The sequence below is a fragment of the Brachyhypopomus gauderio genome, chromosome 16, assembly GCF_052324685.1.
Source record: "Brachyhypopomus gauderio isolate BG-103 chromosome 16, BGAUD_0.2, whole genome shotgun sequence".
Taxonomy (NCBI): domain Eukaryota; kingdom Metazoa; phylum Chordata; class Actinopteri; order Gymnotiformes; family Hypopomidae; genus Brachyhypopomus; species Brachyhypopomus gauderio.
In genome coordinates this window covers 5,651,474-5,678,618 of record NC_135226.1, presented here as the reverse complement: position 1 = coordinate 5,678,618, position 27,145 = coordinate 5,651,474, and the positions used below count along the sequence as shown (strand labels likewise).

At 42.9% G+C, this 27,145-nt stretch overlaps 4 protein-coding genes across 9 annotated transcripts in view; 2 read left to right on the top strand and 2 right to left on the bottom strand.

Moving 5' to 3' along the window:
• Positions 1–657: 657 nt before the first annotated feature.
• Positions 658–3,685, top strand: lrrc72 (leucine rich repeat containing 72). Its single transcript, XM_076977272.1, has 8 exons — positions 658–675; positions 769–830; positions 946–1,015; positions 1,145–1,226; positions 1,676–1,789; positions 2,544–2,633; positions 2,747–2,836; positions 3,267–3,685. The coding sequence occupies exons 1-8, from the start codon at positions 658–660 to the stop codon at positions 3,461–3,463; spliced, it is 723 nt and encodes a 240-aa protein (XP_076833387.1). The 3' UTR covers positions 3,464–3,685.
• ankmy2a (ankyrin repeat and MYND domain containing 2a) lies at positions 3,663–8,139 on the bottom strand. 2 transcript variants are annotated; one of them, XM_076977152.1, is made up of 10 exons: positions 7,683–8,138; positions 7,121–7,185; positions 6,662–6,800; positions 6,423–6,521; positions 6,154–6,314; positions 5,633–5,847; positions 5,077–5,212; positions 4,819–4,947; positions 4,606–4,735; positions 3,663–4,391 (listed from the first exon to the last, which is right to left on the bottom strand). In XM_076977152.1, the coding sequence occupies exons 1-10, from the start codon at positions 7,747–7,749 to the stop codon at positions 4,306–4,308; spliced, it is 1,227 nt and encodes a 408-aa protein (XP_076833267.1). In that variant the 5' UTR covers positions 7,750–8,138; the 3' UTR covers positions 3,663–4,305. The 2 variants fall into 2 exon arrangements, with proteins under 2 accessions (XP_076833267.1, XP_076833268.1); XM_076977153.1 differs by lacking the exon at positions 7,121–7,185 and having other exon boundaries at positions 7,683–8,139.
• Positions 7,248–27,145, top strand: tspan13a (tetraspanin 13a). 2 transcript variants are annotated; one of them, XM_076977155.1, is made up of 10 exons: positions 7,248–7,765; positions 9,081–9,187; positions 9,453–9,620; positions 9,800–9,880; positions 10,183–10,296; positions 10,617–10,727; positions 10,979–11,039; positions 11,813–13,695; positions 26,060–26,107; positions 26,669–27,145. In XM_076977155.1, the coding sequence occupies exons 2-8, from the start codon at positions 9,125–9,127 to the stop codon at positions 11,848–11,850; spliced, it is 636 nt and encodes a 211-aa protein (XP_076833270.1). In that variant the 5' UTR covers positions 7,248–7,765; positions 9,081–9,124; the 3' UTR covers positions 11,851–13,695; positions 26,060–26,107; positions 26,669–27,145. The 2 variants fall into 2 exon arrangements, with proteins under 2 accessions (XP_076833270.1, XP_076833269.1); XM_076977154.1 differs by having other exon boundaries at positions 26,666–27,145.
• The window catches only part of LOC143478186 (LINE-1 reverse transcriptase homolog), a 37,646-nt gene continuing 24,190 nt past the window's right edge, over positions 13,690–27,145 (bottom strand). The window contains exons 3-6 of one of the 4 annotated variants that reach the window (XM_076977150.1): positions 18,674–19,720; positions 18,045–18,555; positions 17,831–17,918; positions 13,690–17,104 (exon numbers count right to left, since the gene is read on the bottom strand). In XM_076977150.1, coding sequence (XP_076833265.1) covers positions 17,063–17,104; positions 17,831–17,918; positions 18,045–18,555; positions 18,674–19,720 — 1,688 coding nt within the window. In that variant the 3' untranslated portion in view covers positions 13,690–17,062. Of the gene's footprint in view, positions 18,556–18,673; positions 19,721–27,145 lie in introns of all 4 variants that reach the window. The other 3 variants (XM_076977149.1, XM_076977148.1, XM_076977147.1) reach the window with 3 other exon arrangements.

The window sequence follows — 27,145 nt, the reverse complement described above, 5'->3', positions numbered from 1 at the left end:
TGATTCCCTGTACGTCAGTATTGGTAAACTGTTGAACGCTATGTTTCACTTGTAATCAGCAGAGAGATCTTTGCCTTTCATAAGTGGAAAACTAAATGTCCAGTATGTATTTTGTTTCTTGGAAACCATTACACAGATAAAAGTCCTCCCAAGAACAGAGTATTAAAACCAGATGAAAATGGTGATTAAAAAGAGTAATCCATTAATACAGAAAGGGAAATCCATTAATACTGAAAGCGAAGATATTTAGGATGCTATGTAAATTGACTCCTATTTGAAATGCGCTGCAGTGCATGTGAGTCACATTTGTAAAGTCTTGCAGTGGACGTAAGTGTAGCTAAAACGATACAGATGAAAGATGTGGTTCATCTTATCTCTGTAACATTAGTAAATGTGGAGTGGCTCCGCTGATGACTAGCCTAATATTCAATGGAAATATATGCCCTCTTGCGGCAATAGCAGATTTATACAAATGATTCTTGGATTAGGACGCCTTCCAACACAGTCTAGTAATCCCATTTGAAATGGTGTTCATTTGCTGGGTTTGGTTTGAATGGGTAAAGTGCAGAACTGACACTCTGGAATGTTCCATTGTGAACACACTACTGATCAGCTGTTGTGTTATCAGTGTTTCTTGGCAACAGGCTTGTTTGTGAGATGACGGACATCAGGAAGGTGGTGAAGTCTATTTCCAAAAACGTAATATACATACATGTTTTTTGTCCAGATTGTTTGTGGTTCAGCGTTCAGTGGACTCTGTTTCTGTAGGAATATGGCGGTTCTTTGCACAGCTTTACAAAAGACACGAAGGAACTTTACCTTGCAAGAAGGTAATACTGCTGCCAAACGAAATGAAACTGTATTTGTTTGATTTGTAAATGTGGAACAGTGTTATGGGATTACATCTGTATCTTACACAGTCATACGGCACTGTTTCACTCTCAGGGGCCTCACGACTGTTCCCGATATGTCCATACTGACCCAGTTAAGATACATATGGCTTAACAACAACAGGGTAAAATCAATCTATTTCTATCTTTCAATCTGAAGACATTTCATTCTGTTTTCGTGTCTATTTTTATCATTGTTTTATAAAAGTCAGTAGCTTTTCTGAAAAGGTTTCTAAAAAGTTCTGACTTCCCAGATAAGGGCTGTCCATGGCCATGTGTTTAACTGCTGCTTGGTAGAACTGTACCTCCAGAACAACGAGATCACCTCTGTCTCGGGTAGGCGTACATCCATAAAATGACATGTGTGTTCGATTTAAACATAACGCTTGCCTTTCTGATTGATTTATTAGATTTATATAGGTCAGCTTGTAAAAACAAAATTGAGAATCAACATTTTGAATACGTTCGTTTTTAACACATTTTGCCCTAATTCAATGATATTTTCATAATGCAAATGTAATGTGGTTTAAGATGTGTGTGCACACGTCTGAACAGCCCCAGGATCATCCAGGACAAACTAATAAATCATTAAAATCTGATTGAATAACTTGCGTTATTAGGTGCTTTCAAATCAAACTGAAACAGAAGTCACATGTAAGCCTAACATCTCCCACGAAAAGACGTCAAGCTGTCCTTTCTTTGTGTACAACTTTACATACAAACACACACACACACACACACACACACACACACACACACACACACACACACACACACACACACAGGGGCTTTGAAGCACCTGACCTGCCTTCGAGTCCTGATGCTTCACAATAACCAGATGAAGGTTCTGGAGGAGACGGTGGACGAGCTGATAAACATGCAGTGCCTGCGAACCCTCAGTGAGTCTCCCTCCCTCTTCATCCCCTCAGTGAGTCTTCCTCCCTCTTCATCCCTTCAGTGAGTCTCCCTCCCTCTTCATCCCCTCAGTGAGTCTTCCTCCCTCTTCATCCCCTCAGTGAGTCTTCCTCCCTCTTCATCCCCTCAGTGAGTCTTCCTCCCTCTTCATCCCCTCAGTGAGTCTTCCTACCTCTTCATCCCCTCAGTGAGTCTTCCTCCCTCTTCATCCCCTCAGTGAGTCTTCCTCCTTCTTCATCCCCTCAGTGAGTCTCCCTCCCTCTTCATCCCCTCAGTGAGTCTCCCTCCCTCTTCATCCCCTCAGTGAGTCTCCCTCCCTCTTCATCCCTTCAGTGAGTCTTCCTCCCTCTTCATCCCCTCAGTGAGTCTTCCCCCTCTTCATCCCCTCAGTGAGTCTTCCTCCCTCTTCATCCCCTCAGTGAGTCTCCCTCCCTCTTCATCCCCTCAGTGAGTCTCCCTCCTTCTTCATCCCCTCAGTGAGTCTTCCTCCCTCTTCATCCCCTCAGTGAGTCTTCCTCCCTCTTCATCCCCTCAGTGAGTCTCCCTCCCTCTTCATCCCCTCAGTGAGTCTTCCTCCCTCCCTCTTCATCCCCTCAGTGAGTCTTCCTCCCTCTTCATCCCCATCTCATGTTTCTTTAGGTGCTTGCTACTGTGCTACTTAAGTAAGCAATAACTTTTAAAATGCATGTAGTCAACTGACAAGTAATTCTAGTTGTTGCAATATACACGACTTTTCAGATTTATTCCTGAATCCCTTTACACAAGATCCTGAATACCGGAAATATGTGATCCATCATTTGCCATCTGTAGAGTTACTAGACAGGCGAGGTAAGCGCCAACTACGTTGAGCAGTTGTGAAGGTTGTGATGAAAAGCAGCACTGTCCAGGTGTGTAAGGGTGGGACTGTGGAGTGGCCAACCGTGCCTGTGTGTGTGTGACAGAGAGACACAGGATACTCAACACTCTCGCCTTCGGCAGACGAGCACCAGCGCCCCCTGTAGGAAGGAAAATCACTTGTGGAGCACTAAGAGGTTCCTTACTACGATATGCTAAATAATCTCAATATTTATAATCAGATATAATGGCAGATACATTGGTACCTTCATTGCTATAATATTCCAATAACATGAGTGCTAATTCAAAATAACTCATATTTGAGACTAAATTTGTTTTAGAGATCAGATTTTGCACAATTTTTGCACATTCCTATGAAGTGTAGAGCACACAATACATCATCAGTGTTCAGGTGAAAGCAACTCACACACATACCAACACAACTCACACACAACACACACACACTTTGTTTCGCTTTGCTGCTTCTTGCATTTTTAAATGTTTTAGAGAAAGTTGGAAGTATTACAATTTTATATAATTAAGAATGTTCACTGAACTCCGGAAAGAAGCATACAAAGGCCAAGAGAGAGTAGGTAAAATGTGGGTTTTCCTTGTAGTGTGTGTGATTGGAGCATAACATGGATTTGTTTGGCATTTTCAGCACATATAATGGGACAGGGAACTCCCACGAGCACAGGTCCATGAACAGATCAATCATGCAATTCACCACTGTGGACTGGTGTGGTATGACAACGGTCCAGCGGTGCCCCCTAGAGGACTGGAGTTCAACCGCATACAGCATCCTTAATGTCAAATTCAGATGAACGACAATCTTTTTCCCTCCGACTGGTTTTTGACTCTGCCTACATCGGACCTGTGCACTCTAATAAACAGCCAAAGGCTAGTGATCATTCGTCCTGATCTGGTATCTTCATTCCTGTACCTTTTTGCACCATTTGTACAAAAACACCTCAAGTCAAACCGAAAAGTGTGAAGTCCAAGCTCTCAAAGGGGCCAGCGCACACACTCAGATCACCGTCAATTTAAAACAGACGACCACTTCAAAACGTTTATATGCACTCCACGGAGATGTGAATGTATGTGGTTATAGACACTCCCTTTAAAGCTAGAGCACACCAACTTCAGTGAGCTCAACCCACTAGATCACGACCAAGACAGTCGCGCGTTCGAATTTGTACTGTTGACTTTATTTTCCGTCCAGCGCCACAACTATTTTTATACGGATTTGACCGTATTTTAAGGCATAAGGCAGTCTCTTATCATTATGCAATTTAATATAAACAAACCTGTACTCAAATATACTCCATACTATGTTAATTTGTTCTCATACAAACAAATAACAGACATAATGTCACCTATAGAAGAACAAACAACACTGCACAATGTGGTACATCTGGACTGAAACTTTGAGACATGTGGACAAACTTCATCCTGTAAGTTTGTTGAGTTTTGTTGGTTTTTCCATTAAACCTCCTCCTCAGACATTCTGACGACTGCCCCGCTTTGGGGCGTGGGAGAGATCAGAACGTTTAGAATGAAGCAGGTCTCCGATGACGATGACGAAGACGACGCAGCCCTGCATAACCGAGGCGCCTCGGTCTGCGTTTTATCCGCACGGGTTCTGAGCAGTTTCCATTTGGACGGGTCACATGTTGCCAGCTTCACTCTGATCCAAGGAAAGGTTCTCTGTGCTGCTAGTCACGTCTTCCAGTGCTTTCTTCTCCTCAGCTTCTGCAATGCAAACAGGCCCAGGTCAACAGAGGTCAACCCAGGCCCAGGTCTACAGAGCAGCAACAGTACTGGACTCACATGCATACCATCCTTTTATACCAATATGACAGTAGAAGGGCCCTCTAACCTTGTCAAGTGTTTAAATGCAAGCTACATTAAAAGCTACATGCTGGGATTTCTTTGGCGTGGATTTAAAGGCTACAGGCTGGGATACCTCTAGCCTGGGCCTCCACATGCTTGGCTGACTCTGCCTCCCTCTTCTCTCTCTCTTCCTGCAGCGTCTTGCAGATCTTTTTATGGGTGAACCAGTGGAGTTTCTGGCACTCCTGGTTACAGTAGATCACCTGAGAACACCAAGCAGAGGCCCGTCAGTCCAGCGCGGGGGGTGTCGGTAAGTAAATCAAGATTTGTGAAGGAACCACCCTACCATTTTGCAGATGGAGCACCTCTTCTCTGCCCCTTTCTCTCCACAGGTGGTGCAGAACTCCACCTCCATGAAGCCCACCTGTCCCGTGATGGCCTGGCTGAGCACCGACAAGGCCGTGGGCTCGTTACCCTATGAGGAAAAACACAAGCATTAGTGTCCACATGCCCTAATGGGGTTGGAGAATGGGGCCAGCTATTGTTACTGTACAGGTGTTGTGTGTCCTCCTGAACACAAGAGGCAGACACGAGCATTACTTACTATCTCCACGGGAGCGATGCTCCTGACAAGCTGCTGAAGCAAAGTAGCATCACAGTAAGGAAATTTCCGAATGCATTCCCGAATGAATTTCTCCTGGAACACGGGGAAGCCATCACTCTCCCGCCCTTTTAGCAGACTGGAATAAAAAATAAAAAATAAAACAGAAAACGATGTGCACATTTTTGGAATGAAAGTGAGATGGAAGGAGAACCGGGGAGCACTGCACACCCCGAGCTCCTCGGAGAAGCCGTGCAGATGGTGCAGTCATCAGCCTCCGCTGTATTGGTGGTTACAGTTACTAAAGCAGATCTGAAATCAGCAGCCCTATTCCAACATGTGCTGCCAACACCGGCCCTGACCAGAGATCAAAGAACTGATTTGTAGATGCTTCAAGAGTTTTGTATACTGGACTCAATACTCAGTGCTGGCGTTACCAGTAACCCCCCCCCCCCCCCCATTCAAACATCTGGTGTTCAAACTCCTTAAATGGTACGATAGCTGCTGACATTCCTGCATCAGGAGTGCGAGTTGGGAGAGGTGGCGGTGACCTGGGTACCTCCTGATCAGCCCGTCCAGCTTGTCCTGGCGCTCTCGGAGGAAGGAGCCACACTTGTGCAACACGCAGCCGATGTAGTGCATCTTCACGGCCAGCACCTCGTTCATGTCCTGCTGTTTGACACATTTCTCACAGATCAGCTCCATCACCTTGCCGCACTTCTCCAGGGCCTCGGCGTCCGCCAGCAGGGGGTTTTCCTTCACCAGCATCACCAGCTGCGGGACGACAGTAAAGTTTGTGAGGAGCCCCAGGTCCATTCTGACGGTCACTGCAGTACACAGGAAATCCCCCATTAACTTTATTCAGTGTTTGCTAGTCCAGTACTCTTGTGACCTCCAGCTAGTCCACCGCTTTGCCCCAGCCCAGTTTTCATAACACTCCTGAACTATTGTACAAATGCACTGCATGCAGATGAATGCGTTGGGTGCCGGGCTGCATTAACAGAATGGACTATCTGGGCTTCCCAAGGGTTAGACTGGAAACCACTCTTAGCCTTCCAGTCTAGAACAGAACTATTTTACCTTGACTGGATTTAGATTTGTGCTCATGATGACCTTGTGCAAAGGTCCAGCCAGTTTAGAAGGCAGTTTGGGTTCCTTTTCTAGTCCCTGGGGTTTCGTGTAGTAGTCAAGCCTCTTCCGGGAGAAAAAATTATTGATAACAGTCACGCAGTCGTGCTGTCCTAGAGAGAGAGCACATCAGCTACATCCCACGTCAGACTCGGCATGCTTAAACAACACAAGCACTGTGAAGGTTCTGAGGGAGCCCCGACACCGCAGCCGTCGCTCACCCACAAAGGCAGCCATTTGTGCCGCGGTCCTGCCCACCGAGTTCACCACGTCCGTCTCGGCTCCCGCGTCCAGCATCATCCAGGCAATGTCCGTCTTTCCTTCAGAGGTGGACAGAGCCATGTTCGAAAACGACAAGCACCAGTACTTCAGAAGAGGGACTCGGGGAATGAAACATGACTTAAAGAAGTAACAGTGCATGCTGAGAGGAAGGAGGGGGGGGGGGGGGGTGCGGGAGTACCTGAGAGGCCGGCGAACATCAGGGCCGTGTAGCCGTGTTCATGCTCATTGCAGTTGACATCGGCTCCGTGCTGTAGGAGCAGCTTACAGATGTCTGCCTTGCCCTTATACGCGGCGTGCATGAGAGGGGTCATGCCGTACTACGGAGAGAACACAAAGTCCAAAGAGCTTCAAGTTTTAAGATATACAGTGTGTGATGAAGATGAAGTAACCGCAGTGTTCTCAGGTTGAAGACGTGGAGCTAGAAAAACTACAGAGTAATACACAAGGTTTCTGATGCAGGTTAAACATTGCAGAATGGGTCTGGATTAGGCAGGTCTAGAAAACGACAGTCTCTGTGGAAGGCAAGACTCTTCCACAGAATTATTGAGATGCTTACAGTACCAAGCAGGTCAAAGTCAATACTTTAATATGGAAATGTGGTAAGAGCAAGTGGTGAAATCGCTGCAGACTGACTAACCTCATCCAGACAGTTCACTCGGACATCTTTGGAGCCAAGCAACCTAGAGGCTTCCTGCGCATTTCCTTTAAATTATCGAATAAATAATCGATTAAATAATCGAATACGACAGCAACACACATACGCTTGCATCTTGTCCAGCTACTGGGATGGTAACGTTAGCTCGCAAACGAGAGCTGGCTATATTATTAAGAACATTTGCTACCCAAGTGGCTAACATTAGCACATTAAACATCACCCAGTTAGAGAGATGGGACATTTTGATTTCGTTACTAGAGCACCAGCAAGCAGCAGAGCTAGCCTGCTAGTGCAAAACTTAGTCGATTATGCTCAGCTCAGACAAACGGAGCTCGGACAGGTTGTTTGAAAACCGGCTAGCTAGCTAACGATACGGTTAACACTTAATATCCTGTTGACAAATAGCAAAATGTCGTTCCAGGTCGCAAAACCGAAGTGGCAGGTTAAGTGGTTTTGTCATTTAGCTAGGACGGCTAAGCTAATGGGCTAGCTTGAGCTTATTAGTGATACAGTATTAACACAATGAACAATAACCAGCGGTTACCTGCTGCTATAACCCCCAGTAACTCCTTTTCAGCAGCAGACAAGTCCCCTTTCTTTGGAGCAGACATTACTACCAAACCAAGTGTAAGTAAATCAGTATTTAACAGGGACAAACTAATTCAGGTTCGCTAAATCCAAGCCGAGGGCTGCCAGTGGTAACCGCTCGTCAGACGCCTTTGGCATATGCGCAGTGTCCGTTAGGGTTAGTGTGTAGGGGGTTGGGGTTAGTGTGTAGGGGGTTGAGGTTAAGGTAGGGGTTAGGGTTAGTGTGTAGGGGGTTGAGGTTAAGGTAGGGGTTAGGGTTAGTGTTGGTGTGTAGGGGTTAGGGTTAAGGTAGGGGGTTAGGGTTAGTGTGTAGGGGTTAGGGTTAAGGTAGGGGGTTAGTGTTAGTGTTTAGGGGTTATGGTTAAAGTATGGGTTAGGGTAGGGGTTAGGGTTAGTGTAAGGCGTTAGGGTAGGGAGTTAGGGTTAGTGTGTAGGGGTTAGTGTTAGTGTAGGGGGCTAGTGTCTGCATAGGGGGTAAGTGTTAGTGCAGGGGGTTTAGTGTTAAGCTACCACCAGGAGAAACATTTAGTTTAATCAAAGACAAAGATAAAAAAAAGTCAAAATCTGCCACATTAATGATTAGTAAACACATTTTGAAAGTGCACATATATGGCAAAACTCCTTTTTCTTCCAGTTGGTTGTCTTTTTCCTCAAACCCAAACCTTCTACAAGAGGTCTAGGAGGTTTATGAAGTCAGAGGTGTCATGTCCATAAAATGTGAACATGAATAATGAATCACATCTTCAAAGGAACATTTCTAATGAATGTTTGACTGCAAAGCACCTCTAGAGGGCAGCATCTGTGAGCTCGTCTCTGTAACACGTGTAGAAATATTTGCCTCAGAAATTTTATCTTTTTGTGTGCTTGTGTTGTATATGTATTTATGCTCTTAATAGTTTAGTAAAGCATTAGATTTGTAAATTCGTCATGTATTTTTTTTTTGCCATTTAGGCTAGGGTATAGTCTTTGTGACCCCTCAAATAAGTGAAGACTGACACCTCTGTAAATAATAGACATAAACTATATAAGGAAAAGTTTTTATTTGTTGGGAGTGTCAGTATATCACATGCTTACAGGATTCCTGCTAATGAATTCCAGAGTATTGGCCAAAAGGAAATAAAAGCTGACCTGCCCTCTTCAGAGAAATTTCTAGGCTAACCTGCACAGATGTTTAATTATAGGACTTGCCAAGCTGGTGGCATTTAATAACCAGTTTGTTAAGGGGAAAGATCAGGTTTTACTGCTGACTATGGTCTTCATTTGCATAATCTTGGAGGCGTGGCCAGTTCTCACTTATCAACTAGACAGGTTCCCTATGAGGAAGAGTGACAACTTTCTTGCTGCTTTGTTCCAGTACTGGAGAACCGTCCCGTGATTCGGACCATCCCGTGATCCAGAATGGCTTGTGGAGGGTTTGTGTGCTCTAAAAACTCTCTTTGTGCCCTGAACATTCTTTATATGGTGAGTATTAAAAACACAGGTCAGCAGGTCTTTCCTAGGTGTTCTGGAGGTGTGTTTTTAAGCTCAGGTAGTCAGGTAGTCAGGTTGTCAGTTCTCTGGAAGTTTCCTATGCATTTGTTTTCTACATTGTTTATAATATGACTGTAGATTGTAATTTCTTTATTGCTTTCATTTTAATTAAATTCTCACTATTTAAGTGTTTTAGTGATCTTATTTTTACAATTATGGTAATGTTGATGGTAATAAATGTTAATCAATCTCTCAGCTGGTGAGTCTGCTGATGGTTGCCGTGGCAGCCTGGGGCAAATGGCTTGGCTTGGTCTCCAGTTTCCACGTAGTAGCTGCCATCATTGGAGTTGGTTTCTTCCTCTTCGTCGTGTCAACCGTGGGTCTCTGTGGAGCTTTAAAACATCACCAAGTCCTCTTGTTTTTTGTATCCTTCAAAATTATAGTTTTTTTCCCCTCAGCGTACAACAGCCGACCCTCGTCTCAGGAAATTTCTCCTTTCTTTGTTAGCTTTCATATGTGGGAAGAATGGTCAACATTTGTTAAGTAAATATTGTTCGAATGCATTTGTCTTTTAAACTGAGGAAGAACCTTAACTGTGAGCAGTACATGGTCGTCCTTTCATTCGTATTCATAGTGCAGTTCTCCGTCTCATGTGCTTGCCTGGCCATGAACAAAGATCAGCAGGTACGCCCACATGTCCACTACTAACTTATCTTCACCATTCGTTATTTAACAAGTATTTTCAAAACGTTTGACTGTGTTACTGCTAAGCACCAGTGCACCACGTGACAGGAGGTACCTGATAAAAAAATGTGAACGTACGAATATGTTCAGTGTTTGTTTGGTGTGAATGACGTTCACAAAACATTTTTAGCTGTACAACAACAGATTATTTTGTTTTCTGGCATTATCGACTATTGACTGGGTTGCTTCTGGTAACCAGCAGCAGGTTTGTGGTGGTCCCGTGTGCTTCCTCCCCTGTGTAGAAGGTGCTGCTGGAGATGGGGTGGAACAAGTCCCGGGACATGCAGGCGGACGTGGAGAGGACGCTGAACTGCTGCGACTTCACCCAAGTCAACTACAACGGCACATGTGAAGCTGTAGGCACTTCCTCACAACACCGTCGCCCTGCCCTAACAAACGCACAGCAGTACATCAAACATTGTTCTCTGTGTGTGATGGGGTGTCTCTCTTTATCTCTCTCTCTCTCTCTCTCTCTCTCTCTCTCTCTCTCTCTCCAACTTTGTCCTGGAAATTGCATGTAAATTGTGGTATCATAGAACACAGATGAATGGATGTTTAGATATGATATATTCTATATGCACAGATCAATGATGAATTATTGCTCTTTCATGGTGTTCCTCTGTGTTATATTTATACTGTGTTCTAACCCGGTGTTATTTGTCACCCTTGATTGCAGGAATGTTTCAGAAGTCAGCAGTGTGAACCATGCTCATACAAAATCCAGGCCCACACACAGGATGCACTCAACTTAGTTGGTGGAATCAGTTTGTTCTTCAGTTTCACAGAGGTGGGTGGTTTTGGTTTGTATCTCATTACTGGGGAGGGGGTCACGTTGACTGCTTTATCCATCAAGTGTGAACCAGTTAGATAAAGAATTTAGGCTCTGACAAACGTAAAAATTAATTGATGTGTAACTTTTGTATCAATTGTTTGAATGTAGTTATTAGGTTTACTGCATTCCTGCCTCTAACCACACAACCACATTGTTTTAAGTTTCTTTTTTTTTTTTACCAGATATTTGTTTTTATTTTATTTCAGATTCTGGGTGTATGGCTGTCATACAGATATAGGAATCAAAAGGAACCTCGTTCAAATCCTGGTGCGTTCATTTAGCTAAGAATGGATAGGTTGATGGACTAGGGTTAGGGCATTACATTTTGTGACCATCATACTGGTCTAGTGTCATTCCAGAGCTACATGCTATTGTAAGGAACCTTGTTGCACATGTCCTGAATATGTTCAGTTTTCTCTTGAAAATATAGCTATAAATATTTATTTATATAAATATATATCTATAAATAGATTATGATTGATCAGAGTGATCAAACTGAATCCACTTTACAATATATTCTTAGCTGAACAGCAATGAATACATATGTATATAAATATATTTTTTTGGTTGTTGTTATCATTGACTATATATGCTAGACTGTATTATAATGATAATTATACACAGTGAATGCAAAGGCACATATTAAAGGTCTTCTGACTAAAATATTTGTAAAAATTGCAACATTGCCATGGTAGACAGTCACTAAATGAGTCTACCTCTATATGATCACTACATTAGTGCACTTGCTGTGTCCACACAGTGTAAATAAAGTAATCAGCAACACCCTTTGTAAACACATAGGAGTTAAAAGCCATAATGCTGAAGTGAAAGACTGACCTGCGTGTTAAACTAGTCTTGACCTGAAAGATGTTTGAGGCTCTGTACAGTGTGACAAAAGACCAAAGAAAACCAAAGAAACATGGAAGATACATTAATGACAAAAGAGAGACCACAGTTGTGTGTGTACATATAAACCTTGTTTGGAAATCTTACAGTGAAGCTGTTTTTTTTTCTAATTCTTTTGTGTGAATGGAAAGTAGAAACCTCTAATTTCCCTCTGAACCTCAAACTACGCTGAACACCTTCAGTAACCACAAAATGATGTGACAAAGCACAGTGACACACGGAACAGCCATCCACGTGACCACACACAACAGTCATCCACGTGACCACACACACCAGTCATCCACGTGACCACACGGAACAGGATGTGAGAAGGAAGTACTATGTCATTTGTTTGGATACTGCTTACTCACCTAAACCTGTCTTTAGTGCTCTGTGCTGTTTCACCTGGATGTAAATATGTAAACATGAATTCTGACCTTTAATAGAAATGCTGAGAGCTAATGTAAGTATAGATTCAGTGGACATTTTAATAGGTATTGTGATGCACCAGTTGACACTGTTGTAAGATGGACCAAAATGGATATACATCATACTTGACATTATTCCCAGAAGGAGTGGTAGCCCACTACATACACCGCAAAGGAGGAGACAGCAGAGTGCACGGAAAGACTAATAAATTCATACAGATTCATAGTTAAATCGAGTTAATATTGACGTATATCAATAGAAATGGATAAAACACATGACGCATATGTAGGGAACAACACGAGCTCCCCATGGACCAGGGTTAGTAGACCAGGGTTAGTAGACCAGGGTTAGTAGACCAGGGTTAGTAGACCAGGGTTGGTAGACCAGGGTTGGTAGACCAGAGTTGGTAGACCAGGGTTGGTAGACCAGGGTTAGTAGACCAGGTGTGTAAAGTACTCTCTGCATGATAAACTTCTCCTTCTGTTGAACTGTGTCCTGCTGATATGACTAACACAGAGCAGAGAAGTGGTATCCATTAAATGTTGTAGTATAATTCCTGAAAAATGTTTTACATTATGCAAATGTATGTTAATGCTGATAGTACTAATAATAACAACAAAACACATTACTGTATAGAAAACAAAACCTAAGAAATAAAACATCAACAACAAGTTCAGGATGTCTAAAATCTTCCAGTCTTAAACTCCTCAAACGGCCACCCTTTCTTACTTGTTTTCTTACTTCAGATAACAGGATTTAAGATAACGGGTCTCAGGAAGGGCCTGGACTCCGTTTCCCTGGAGCAATTCCCAAAGCTATCTGACTGTTCAGCTTGGGTTGGGCTGTTCTCTGCTGGTCTGGTGAGCAGCAGCAAAACAGCTCAACACTAGGGTTAGGGTTAAGTTTAGGGTCTTTAGAGGTATTTGTGTACCTCTCAGATCTGTTATGGTCATTAAGACATGACCATGAACAATGACAGCCTACCCAGTCAGTTGTAATCCTGAACACCTGGTGTGCTGTTACAGCCATTCTGATTGGCATTACCATGGACACACCCTCTCAGCCAATCCAGACACTGACTCCTCCCTCTCTGTGCTTGACCCACCCTCCCAATGCTTCATATTGGAAAATGAACATGCAGAGTTCATTTAATCAGTTTCTACATATAAAATTATCTTCATATATATTTCAGATACTTGTCCTATGACTAAAAAGGTTAAAAATAAAGCAGAACGCAGTCTGTATTTGTCACGATACGGGAGCCCCCACCGGTCGCCTCTGTCCACACCGGCAGTATTTCATGTTGTCTTGTTGTTATTGCGTGGTGTTTGTCCCTAAGGTGGGTAGGGCCTACTATAATCCCCATCACCTGAGGGCCATTTAGTCCGTTTACATATGTCTGTCTTTGTACCAGTTAACTGCTGATTATTGTATGCTTAATTTGGATCTTGTCATGGGTTTTCAGTTGGTGCACGTTATCATTAAATCCTCCTTTTTCCCTGAGACTGGCGTGATCACTTCCTGTTCATTTTTCTCTTCCCGCGCATCACAGAATAACCAGCCACCTTTCGGAAGCCGCCAGTCTCCTTTACTTCCTCCTTCGTTTGTGGTAAGTGTTCGTCTGCGTGATGTGTGTCGTAGTTGCTGCGGGCCACACGGCCGTGGGGATGTACAGCTTGGTGGGGGGTCTGTCACGACACGGGGGCCCCTGCCGGTCGTCTCTGTCCACAGTGGCAGTATTTCATGTTGTCTTGTTGTTGCGTTGTGTTCGTCCCTCAGGTGGGTGGGGCCTACTGTAATCCTCATCACCTGAGGGTTGTTTGTCCATATTTATATGTCTGTCTTTGTACCAGTTGACCGCTGGCTATTATATCCTTAATTTGGATCTTGTCACAGGTTTTCAGTTGGCACACATTATCATTAAATCCTCCATTTTCCCTGAGACTGGCGCGATCGCTTCCTTTTTATTTTGTACTTCTCGCCTCACCAGTATTATAATGTAGCAGCTAATATACTCCAAGATAGTATAGAATTATTTCTTCGTTTCTTGATTATAATACAACCAGTAAATTCAGAAAATGTGTAAATGGCCTGTAAGTTTGTGTTTTAAACTCTTAAAAAAAAAGTGTATATATACTCACCAGCTACTACTTTAGGTACACCTGTCCAACTGCTCATTAATGCAAATGTCGAATCAGCCAATCATATGATAACAACTCGGTGCATGTAGACATGGCGAAGACGATCTGCTGCAGTTCAAACTAAGCGTCAGAATGAGGAAGACGGGCTGGTCTGAGTATTTCAGAAACTGCTGATCTACTGGGATTTTCACGCACAACTATCTGCAGAAGAGCATCTCTGAACACACAACACATCTAACCTAGTGTTTGGGGCGGATGGGCTACAGCAGCAGACCACACCGGGTGCCATTTCTGTCAGCTAAGAACAGGAAACTGAGGCTACAATTAACACAGGCTTACCAAAATTGGAAGATTGGAAAAATGTTGCCTGGTCTGATGAGTCTTGATTTCTGCTGCGACATTCGGATGATAGGGTGAGAATTTGGCGTCAACAACGTCAAAGCATGCATCTATCCTGCCTTGTATCAACAGTTCAGGCTGTGGTGGTGGTAGTGCAATGGTGTGGGGGATATTTTCTTGGCACACTTTGGACCTATTAGTAACAATTGAGCATCGTGTCAACACCACAGCCTACCTGATGAGTCAAGAGAGTTTATTGTCATGTGCACAAGTTTCCAAGTACAATGAAATTCTTTCTTTGCCCCTCGTCAAGAATACCAAATACAACATTATAAGATAAAGTGTAATGCGGAGATAAATACAATAAATACACAACTAATAACCAAATAGAGGTAAGCTATGTAAGAAAGCTATTGGTATTATAACACGATTTACAAGATATTTACAAGATAGTGCAAATTTCTGTAGTAGTATCTGCAAGATGAATTGTGCAATAATGGCATAGCATGTATTGGACAACAGTAATGTGCAAATGGTCATGAGGTGAAAAATGGTTGTTTCTGGTTCACAAGTCTGATGGCATTAGAGAAAAAAAGTTCTTTAATCTGGTGGTCTGGTGGACGTTTACAGTAACACTCCTGTACCTCCGGCCTGAGGGTAGTAGTGTAAACAGTCCATGTTGGGGGTGGGAGGGGTCTTTGAGGATGGTGGCAGTTCTCCTGAGGGTTCTGTGCTGGAAGATGCTCTGCAGAGAGGGCAGTGAGGTCCTGGTGATCTTCTCCGCAGTCTTCACCACTCTCTGCAGGCGTTTGCGGTCCATCGCAGTCATGTTGCCATACCACGCGGTGATAGAGCTGGTCAGGAGGCTCTCGATGACACAGCTGTAGAAATGTCTGAGGACTTTGGGGGACATCCCAAGCTTCCTCAGCCTCCTCAGAATGTTTAGCTGCTGTTGAGCCTTTTTTACCAGCTGAGAGGTGTTTGATGTCCAGGAGAGGTCTTGACTGATGTGGACGCCCAGGTACTTAAAGCTGTTTACCCTCTCCATTTCAAGCTCTCGGATGAACAGTGGCTGGTGAGGTCTCTTCTCCTTCCTCATGTCCACTATCAGCTCCTTGGTCTTGTCTGTGTTGAGGGCGAGGTTACTGTCCTCACACCATGACCACCAGCCTGGTCATCTCTCTCCTATAAGCCGCTTCATTTCCTCCACTGATACGTCCTATCACTGGCGTAGTGCGCTGCACTAGAGGGGGCGCCAAATCGTTGCTGGAAAATTATTTGCCGAGTTGGTGGGGTGGGGGGTAAAGTGCGGGGGGCGACGATAGTATGTTTGCATACACCTCAGAAAGTATGTAGTTGCAACCCTGGTGGGAACAACACTCTGGCTGAGGGAGAGATTAAAGATGGAGGTGAGAACATGGGCCAACTCATTAGCACATACTCTGAGAGCTCGTCCAGGAATGTTGTCTGGCCCAGGTGCCTGGCGGGGGTTGATCCTCCTCAGAGTTCTGCAAACCTGGCTCGGTGTTACTGCTGGTAGGGGGCAGGTGGGGTGGGTGGACTGGTTATGTGTGTGCCTCTCAGTGCTGGTGCAGATTTCAAAGCGAGTATAGAAGTTGTTCAGGTCATCCGGTAAACTGTCTGTGCAGTTGATTGTTCTTGTAGTGGTCCTGTAGACTGTGACGTGCTGCAGGCCTTGCCACAAGTGCCCAGGGTCAGCAGTGGAGTAGAAGCTGTCCAGTTTCTCCTTGTACTGTCTCTTGCCTGCTGTGATGGCTTTCCTCAGTCCGTACTTAGCAGTTTTGTTGTGGGGACGATGTTATCCACACAAGTGCTGATGTAGCCAGACACATGCTCCTGTACATACATAGTCCTGTACGTTGACAGTTGAGTCTTCCATAGTGGCTGCAGCTTTAAACACATCCCAGTCTGTCGTAGCAAAACAATCCTGCAGGATGTCTTCAGTCTGTTGAGTCCATAGCTTGACTGGTCTGGTTATCGGGTTTGTTTGTTTTAGTTTGTAGGCTGGGTAAAGAAATATGGAGAGATTATCTGAATGTCCAAAGTGTGGGCGTGGCGCAGTCCTGTATGTTCTTGTTACGGGTGGGAATGTTCAAATGTTGATAGTAATTGTTGAATACAGTCCGTAAGTTATAGTGGTTAACATCACCGGCGGTGATGAAGACAGCATCAGGATCAGTGCACTGATGACATCATGGAGTTTGCTGATGATTGTTGGTGACCATGTCCATCCCTTTATGACCACAGTGTACCCATCTTCTGATGACTACTTCCAGCAGGATAACGCCCATGTCATAAGCACGAATCATCTCAGACTGGTTTCTTGAACACAACAATGAGTTGTTTCGAACGGGAGATTCACATCATGGATGTGCAGCTGACAAATCTGTAGCAACTGCGTGATGCTCTCATGTTAATATGGACCAGACTCTCTGAGGAATGTTTCCGGTACCTTGTTGAATCTGTCACGAAGGATTAAGGCAGTTCTGAAGGCAAAGGGGGTCCAATCTGGTGTACCTGATAAAGTGAGATAGATAGATAGATAGATAGATAGATAGATAGATAGATAGATAGATAGATAGATAGATAGATAGATAGATAGATATCCTTCAACTGTTCAAGCAAAATGCTTCTATGGTTATGACATTTTATTTTACCTAATTGTTAAAATTTCACCATGAACTACAGTTTGTTTGAACCATTAAAGCTATAAAGCAACATTATCAGTGTTGCTGTAATTTAGACAGCGAACTTGTCTTGGCACACAGACTGCATGAGACAGACTGTATGTGAGAAGCTGCATGAGTGAAACTGTGTGCAACATTTGTACCTATTTTCTTTGTCTCCTGAGCCTTGGATTGATAACAAATATCTTAGTCAGACAAGACCAGGACCCCCTGAGCCTACAAGGAAGCCGTTGTACCAAAACTCTCTTGACCTCTTGAATAAACGTAGCCTCTCTTCCTCCAAGCTAAAACCAGGCTTTCCTGTGATAAACACCTCAGACAGTCTTCCATCAATCACAAATCCCGAATTTTCCATGAAATCCCCAAGCACCTGCTCAAAAGCGTGCAGAGCCCTGTGTGCGTTAGAGAGGAATAAGACAGCTCTGTCGTTTTCTAGCGTAGCTTTTACGAGCTCCTCCCCAACTCTCACACCCTCTAGCCTTTCATCGAGATGGACAGAGTGGATTAGAGGAACGAGGCAGATCCGTATCAGTGAGGGGGTGAGTGGGCATCCCACCTTCAGTCCTCGGGTTGAACGATGAGCAGTCTGCACCAAGGATCTCACCACTGCTCTGAATCTGCAAGGTAATTTTAGTGCCTTTAACCTGTGGAAAAGGTACGGCCATTTTAGTGCACTGGGATCTACTTTGACTGAGATGGCTAGCACTGGTAGTTGTTCGGTTTTGATTCTCTCAAAAGCATTAATGTAGTCTTGAACAGACAAGAGAGACCTGATATTCCCTCGTTTCAGAATGTATCCCATGATGCTGTTCAACCGATCTGCAAGAATAGAGGCTAGAATATTATAGTCCGTATTAAATATGGTGATGGGATTGTTATATTGAACACAGTAGGTGTGATCAGCATTGTCAAAATCCCATGATGCAGTTGGGAATGGTTCTAATGTGAAATACTCATTAAAAACACCCTTGATATTCTGTAGATCAAGTATTTGGTTGAAGAACGCTTGTAGAAGGTCCGTCATCTTACAGGCAAAGTGCTTGTAGAATGAAACTGAGAGCCCATCAGGTGTTAAGTGCTCAGAAGGATGGAGGGAGAATATTGCAGAGAGAATCTCCTTCTTTGAAACTGGCTCAGTCAGAATCACATTCAGAGTTAACTCAATGTCTTCAAACATTTTTGTTTCATATAAGTAATCCAAATATTCCTCCTGATTTGACACTTCACTGAAGTAATGTCCTGGATGTGTGATCTGATCATGACTGCTCAGACTCAACAAACCTGCAAGATTGAAAAGAAAAAGTTAATCAACGAAAATGAAAATGATGACAAAAGACTGATAGGCATAAAATAGGCTAAATAAATAGGCTAAAATAAAAGAGGAATGAATTTGATCTACCTTTCTGTTCCACTGGTTGTTTCTCATCAAGAACACGAGAAATGTGAATCTTGGCAAAGCATCTTGGAAATTTGAGATCATTTCCACTATTTTCAAAGTCTATTTCGCAGATAACCCTTGTTTTGAGTGCTGGCCACAAATCTCCTTTTCTGCTCCTATTCAGTTGTGAGAAGCTTGTGATAATGTTTGAGAGTTGTTCCATGGTATCTTTATCCCTGAGAAACCCTGAATAAAATTGCTTCCTCTGACCCTTAGTTTGGATCTGAAGAGATATTGGAGCATGATCGGAAATGTAGCCTTGCCCGTCTAAATGTGGTCTAGTGTGAATCTTGCAAGCGTTGACACTCGTCAAATTTCTGCGTGGCAGGAAAAAGTAGTCAAGCCTCGATTTTCCTTTCACATCAAAGTATGTGAAGCTTTTCTCCTCGGGGTAAAGCCACCTCCAGATATCCTCCAGGTCGAATGTATCTAGAAAACCCATGAGACCCGTAAAACGGACTTTATGTCCTCGGTTTCGGATGTTTGATGTTTTGTCGACCTCCGCGTCCATAACGGTGTTAAAATCACCTCCTATCACAACAAATGTGGCTTCAGAGGTGGGGAAGAGAGTATCTCTAAACTGTTCGAAATCAATCCTTTCATCTGTTGGATTATACACGTTAACAAATTCAAATTCCTTCTCCTGAATCTTGCAGCTGATAATTACATATCTGCCCTTGTCGTCACCAACTACCCTGAGTCCTTCACATCCCAGGCCTTTCCGGAACAGGACAGCCACGCCACGACAGCTGTTTTTGAATATGGAAAACACGGCCCAGTCATAGTCTGGATCTAATCCCTGAATTTGAGTACTTCCTGCTGGACAGTCTGCAGTGGGGCCAATGTGTGTTTCCTGAAGAAAAACCACATCCGCTTGTAGAAGCTTTAGATAATGAAATATATTTGATTTCTTCTGGGTAAAACCATTGACGTTCCATGAGAGGATAGTGAGACTCTGAACCTTGATACTCATGATGAGAGTCCGCTGGTCCTCCCGCTCAGTTCTAGCTGTGAAAAACAAAATATCATGTGTCATGTGAGTGTTCCTTTACCAAACAATTTACACAAAATTATTAGTTTTATTCAGGAATGTTTTTCATTTTTTAATACGATAAATTCCTTTCTCCTGTTATAATTTTACAAAGGTGCTTATCAGTAATAAGTCCAATGACAGATCCAATCAAAACTTTACAACCTTATAGAAAAACATGTCTACCACTCCCAACAAACCGCAGTGCCAGAGAAGAGCAGGTAGCCATGTTTCTTTTCTGGGTATTTTCTGATGGGATTAAAACATCATTCAGTACATCATCAGAATGAAAATTGATCACAGCCTGTTCAGTATAATGTAAAGTATGACAAAGAGGAAAAGAACTCTGCTGACGTGTAAACTATATGATTTTACATGAATGTTTGTCTGGAAAATAAATGCTCAAATTCCAAATTGTACCCTGCAGTGCAATTTGCCTACACAAATGACTGCAACTCAGCATTCAAAACATTTTTGCAGTTACTGCTCTGGGTGACCCCCTTTGCTTTCTTTGCATAAGCTATCAGTTTGAACATCCATCTCTCTGGGATCCTTGTGTACTTTACTGCAATTTTTCAGTTTTGTTTTTTATTCAAACATTTCAAAACTTGAATTGTACTTACAGTAGCTTTACTGTAACATTTCTCTCTTCTGAATTCCCCCTTACCTCCTAAATGATGGAGTAGATTAGGCAAACAAGATCTTGCTGGCAGACAAGATGCATTGCATTTTTTTATGTTAACATTTAAATGTTGCTGACAGTGTTTCCTTGAATGAGCAATGGTGACTTTAATTTAAATGTGTGAAATGGTAAACATTTATTTATGCTATCTAGCCAGATGATCATTACTCTCAATCAGTGGTGGTATTCGGGCTAGCTCGTCTGGCTACACGGGAGTGGTCAATCCGGTCCGAGATCGTGAAGGGGAGGCAGAGTCCGTGAGGTACCAGAGGGCTAGGCAGGAGATGAGGTTTAGGGAACAAGCAGAGGTCGGTGCACAGAAAGATCAACAGGAAGGTATAACGCTCGGTATGCAACATAGTTGGCAATACTTCACAACCAGGAAGTGCAGCGCAGGCGTATAAGTATATCTGGGAATAGGGCATGGTAAGTAGACCCAGGTGAATCCACTCAGACTATCAGGTGTTATACCTGACACCTTCAGCCAATCAGAAGCAGATATATATTTATTTACAATATTTTCAAGTGGAAAATATTTTCAAGTAAGGGCAAGACTTTCAGCAGAGACCAGCACCACCTGTTTCGGGGGCTGTGGTGGTGCCATGAACCTCACCAGCTCACCAGAAACATCTGTGCCATTCCCGGCTGACACCAGGAGCCCTGGTCTTGCCCTGGTCTTGCTCAGTCGTGGGAGGCAGCGAGGAAGTTGGATGCCTGTTCCACCCAAGAGAGAGGAGCTCCATGCTTCAGTAGCCCACCCTGGAGGACTGAGGGATGGATAGCCAGAACTACCTTGGCTCTCCTCTGGGGGGTGCTAGTGGGAGCCTGAACCCTCCTCTCCTCCCATCTGTCCATGTGAACACCCAGTTGATCTAGAAAAACCCGTCGAGGCACAGTACCCACTGCCCCCCCCCCCCCACTCCACCCATTGTTTAGTCACCATGGCATCCTCTGACATTCACAACTTAGATGGAACTGATGTGCCTTGAATGGAATATCAGATAACATACCAGTTGCAGATAACGTACCAGCTGTGTGTAAAAATGCTCTTATCAACATCGCTCTCATTCTCTTGTCATTCCATGGAGCTTTTTCAGTGTCACCGGAACCTGAACCTGAAACCATTATTTCTTGGAAAAAAAAGCCTGTGAAATTCAGTCAGGTATCCAAAAATTCAAGTTAAAATTCAGGTGGAAATTCAGGGTTAAGTTGAAATTCAGGTTCATGTTGAAATTCGGGTCGGGAAAGCATCCAGGGTACTTAAGAAGAGCAAACAACCAGAGAGCTAATTGAACTACATCTGGCCAATCATAAAACATCTCAGAGGTCATTGGGAGGCGTGTCTTTCTGCCAAGTTTCCTGTAAGGGTCCGGTTCCTGTTTGGAGTGTAAGCAGCATGTAAGCAGCACGAAGTGACCTCTGTGCCACCCAGAAATGGCACCTTGTGGCAGCCACTCTCACTTATCTCACTCTCACTCATCTCACTTTCATTCATTTCACTCGCTTAACCCTTTAGTAGGGGTGCACGATATGACGATATAAAATCGTGAATGGCGATAACGAGTGGAGAATCGCAGGCGATCTACCAAATTAGAGAAATCGTATAGATCGCCTTTGCCAAACAGCGCAATGACTCTTTTATGCTGGTTCCCACCGATGCGTCAGAGTAGGGCGTATGACTGACCAATCACAGCGAACTGTGCGTCTTCCACACCTCCACGTTGTGTTTGTAAAAACTAAAAACTGCGTGGACAACGACGGCTGAAAGCCAAACCGAGGAGCGGGTAAAGAAGAGGAAATCCACCTATGTAATCTGAAATTGATTCGGATTTTCTTCCACTGACCAAGACCAAACTACAGCGATATGTAAAGTGTGCAAAGAACACGTGAAAACGTCCGATGCCAGTACAACAAATTTATTCAATCACTTGAGACGTAGACATCCCAAGTAATATGCCGAAAGTGAAACAATGCGGGCAGCGGGGGCAGCCACCTCACAAGTGACCATAGCGCGCGACTCCGCCACACCTCGCGCGAACGATATGTGGTAGTATAAAGAAACACCCCTCTAAAACAGGGGAAGGAACATTTACTTGACGAAGTTTAAAGTTGCTTTGTGTTTCAGGTTTGAAAAGTGCTGGAATTTAGGCTAAAGTACTTGAAAATGGTTGAAATTGTAACTACTTCGTTTCACAACAAATAGCTGTCTGACTGAACAGTTCTCTTTACGTTAACAAATACGAGCCTCTTGTAATTCCAGGACGAAACATGAGAGAACGTGAAGACGTTAAGATTGGGTGTTTTGAAAATAAACAACCATTAAATAATGTGAATAAAAAGCGAATTATATTGAATAATTTCGACTATATGTATAAATATTTTACTTTAAGTTTAAAGTGCTGGGAAATATTTAGTGCAAAAGTGCACTTTCACAGTGTAAGGAACTGCGTGACGCAGAGCAGGGAGGCGGACACAAACGCTGAGGAGAGCGAGATTTATTGAATGGACAGAGTCGTAATCCCGGGCAGGGGTCATAACAGGTAGGCAGTCTGAACATGAAATATAAACGGGCATGGTGGCACAAAGAACAAAGTGTTTAAAATGGAGACAAATTAAGTATTATATCGAGATCAATTCTTTGTGTTGACTTGTAACCCCCGTGGTGGCCCAACTCAAAAGTAGCCCAAAGAACCGCACCCCGCGACCCCAGAATTTTTACCCGCGGCTGGATTTTCAAACAAGCCCAATTTGGCGTGAAACCGCAAACCTGGCAACTATGGAAACAGGTGAAGACAATAATGACATGGGCGTGGCAGACGTGGGGAAACCATAGAAACACACAACAAGGCGGGCTCAAGGAGCAGGGAACAACAGACATGAGGAACAGGGAAACCGGAGTGACAGCTAGGAGAGGGGGGCGTAGCCCTACGTGACACAGTGTCACGTGTGTTGTTTACATTTTTTGTTTACAGTGTTTGCACATGGAAAATTGCAATATCATTCATTTAAATCTGCTTAAAAAGAAAGCTTTGTAGCCCCAATTTTTTTTGTTTTTTTTTTTTGGATGGAAGATCGTGATAAAAAATCGAAATTGTGATTTTATGAAAAAAATCGTGATACTATTTTTTTCCCATATCGCCCACCCCTACCCTTTAGTAATGAGACTGATTAAACCACATTCCACCTATCTCCGTTATCACAATACTGGTTCCTGAGCAATCAGGATGGTGCCCCGTTCATAATCCATAACTAACATATGTATCCGCTACACTGACATACTTCTCAGTGTCTCCAAAATGTAGTAAAACGACAACTTCCTGGCAGCCGCCCAACAGGTCTGTCCTCTCTCTTCCTTCCAGCGATGAGTGATACTGCCTCTGAAGATCTTTTGACTATGGGCTCTTCCAAAAACTCACTCAAGATTTATATGTTCTGGATTGGAATGCAAAGTTCTAAAGTTACTTCTAAAGTTAAGGGTGGGAGGAGGAATTGGGAATCCTACTCTCTGAGGCAAGGTGGGATGAGGCGGTTAATAAAATATGCTTCAGTGCTCCCTGTTCTAGACTTCAGTTCTTTATAAATTTTACCCAAATTCTATTGATGATGGGTGTGATGGATGGTGTTGCTCACTGTGTCATCTGAGTCATCTGCTTTTCTTCTGTCCCTCACTGCGCAAGTTTGGGTCTGATTATTTCAACCTCATTTCTGAGGTTTTGGATGCTGTCATCTGCCACATCTGCTGCAAGACTCGTTTGTGTTGGTTCAGGAGGACATTTTGGCCTTTGACTCTTAATGGCTACATGTTGCATTATATTGTTGTGGGAATACACTAAAACACCTTTTAAAAATGTTTTCATTTCCATAAATGCAACAAATGGCAATTCGGGGCTCATCAGGATGATTTAAGTTCTGGTTCCGCACAGTGACCTAATACCATCGACCGAAATATGTATTTACCACCGTGACTGGATGAATAAATGTCCAAATTTATTAAATGGTTAATATTACAATTGATATAAAGAATGGCATATGAATGATTTGGCTCAAAATGAAACTAAACCTATATGTGAATCTACTAATCTAAACCAGGGATATAATAGTGAACAACAAAGAATATAAAATTAAACAACAACAGCGAATGATAAACAACTGTCGGTGATCATGAGATTTAAATGGATTATTTGACTACCCTAAGACATTCCTAACTAGCGTAGGACCCAGGGACGGCCATGAGGTCTTTAGAGAGAAACAGAAAAGGAGAAAGAGAAAGTTTGGGCAGGTTAATGGTAACAATATTTACTAGATCGGACTCCGGGAGAAATAGAAGCTGGCAACCCCAAAACTGCATATGAACTGAGCGTCTTACTTCGAAGAAGAGGCGTGGTGACGCGGACCAACCGGTGCGCGTTCACGGTTCGTTTTCTGAGGTGGCTAAGTCCTACGGAGCGGGGGCAGACCCTCACCACTCCACGTCCACACTGCAAATGAACTGCGCATGCCCAAAGCTGCCGTTGACGCCACGCCCCATATTAACAGAGCGGGATGTAAATATAAATGTTTTAGTCTTCAGTGAGACACGAAAAGAAATCACTGCATTTAACTCACACAGTCTCAGTCATTCTACACCTCATTCATTTCTGCTAACTGCTACTCTTGTACTAACATTTAACAACACAGCAAAAAAACTATGTAATTTACGTAAAAATGATTTATACAAAGCATTAAAGTCATGTAGTTCTTTTGAGAAGTGACTGCCTATTTCAAAGGCAACAGATGTTGTTCATTTGTAGTTCTAACATATTTAGGGTGTTTTTTACTCATGTTTTTCTCTCCCAACGTTATTCCTTTACAGCTTCAAAAACATGTATTATGCAAATTAGGTGATGATGTCATTTAGCGACTTCTAGCGACTTTTAGGACAACCAATAGCTACTTTCCTTACCGAGGAGTTGGCAACACTGCAGTAGAAACATTATTCAGTAATGTGTTGACAATCCAACATGGATGGTTTAGCATTGTAATTTTATTGTTGAATCTGAAAGTTACGTTTGGTAACTTTTTACGGTTTATGGGGATGGACACCATTAAGCCAACATGCCAAATTCTAGCAACTGTATTCGTCTGCTTCCCATTTTGCGAAGAGCGAGGGAAAGACGCAGTAACATGCAGATGGTTACATGTGTGAAGTTTTATCAGAAGCTGTTTTATTAGAAGTTTTATTTGTAAACATCTTAATATAATTAGAGATATTCAAAACATTCATGCCAGTCACCTCTCACCAGGTTAGCTAACTTGTCTAACCAACCAACCATTCTTTCTTGCACTCCAGTAGTCGTAGTAGCAACATATTTTTTAAATTATACTACTACTTATACTACTACTTTAATTACATTTAGTGCTAATAAAGAGAGGTGATGGCAAATGAAGCAAAACTTTGACACAGTAGAAATATAATTAAAATGAAATTAGTTAATGTGAACAAATATATATGCCTGCAAATAAATGACATCTGTCTTGTCCTGCTGTTTGTAATCCACATAGAAGGGCATCATCTGCATTCAGTCGAAAATGCAAATAAGTTGAGAATGTTGAGCTGAATTAAGTTGATATTGGGCAATTATTTTATTATTTTCAGGAGACAACGAAATTCAACTTGTTGGCTAAGAAACCTGCCTGTGTACAGGTATGTATTCACATATACAGACATCATGCAGACATTGTGTTAAAGTTTGATCACTTGGTGAAGACCATCATGGGTTTTTCTCAGATGCACCCTAATGAGATGGCAATGTAAAATCTGCAAATCTAGAGCAAGGACAAGGGGAAATCTGCAACATTACAGACTACAACACAGAACATTTAGATTGGGGAATTCAGTATCGTGTCTCTATTTGAACTGCCCATGCTTGTTTAAAACATGGAGTGCTCTCCGTACACACCTGTCCAGATATCATGTACAAGAAGAAGCTGAAAAATCACGAGGAACGCTCCTTTTTACACGTGTAGTTTGTTCAACAAAATATCCTAATGAAAAAGTACTTTCAACATCTTGGGAATCATTGACGGAGCCATATAACCATAGAATGTATTTTTGTTGGATGTACATTTAAGACAAATGTATATGGAACCTTTATTACACACAAAAGTCAAAAGCAAAACCCCCATTCACTAGAAGATTTTAAGCCGGAGGTCATTGGTAAGCATCAAGTTTTACTAAATGAAACCGAAAACTGTGTTCCAGAAGATGGTGATTGTGAAGATCCCACTCCAAGTCCACCAGAAGATTCATCAATTGATATTCAGCAACAAATTGACTCACTTCTTTTAAAGTTAGAAAGTGTATACAACGTTTCTAGCAAATGCATTGATTATTTGGTGGAGGAGATTAATTTTATATGTGCAGCTTCTGCACCAGTTATTAGACAGATTCTTGATACAAAATTGAAGAAATAAAGCTGTGTTGTAGAAGAGAACATTATCACTGAATTAGTAGAGGAAGTCTCACCCTATAAGCAAAGCAATAGATGAAGGTGGGCCTTCTGCTTCTGCATTTAGAAGACAATATTACAATATCGAACCTGTGGAGTACATCCTTAATTCACAGTATGTGTCCATTCTTCAGAAGTTACAGCAGATATTGGCAAATGACAATATTGCAGATGTGGTTTAAAAAAAAAAGCACCAGTACTTCCTTTCAGTTCGTGTCATTTCAAGATGGAGA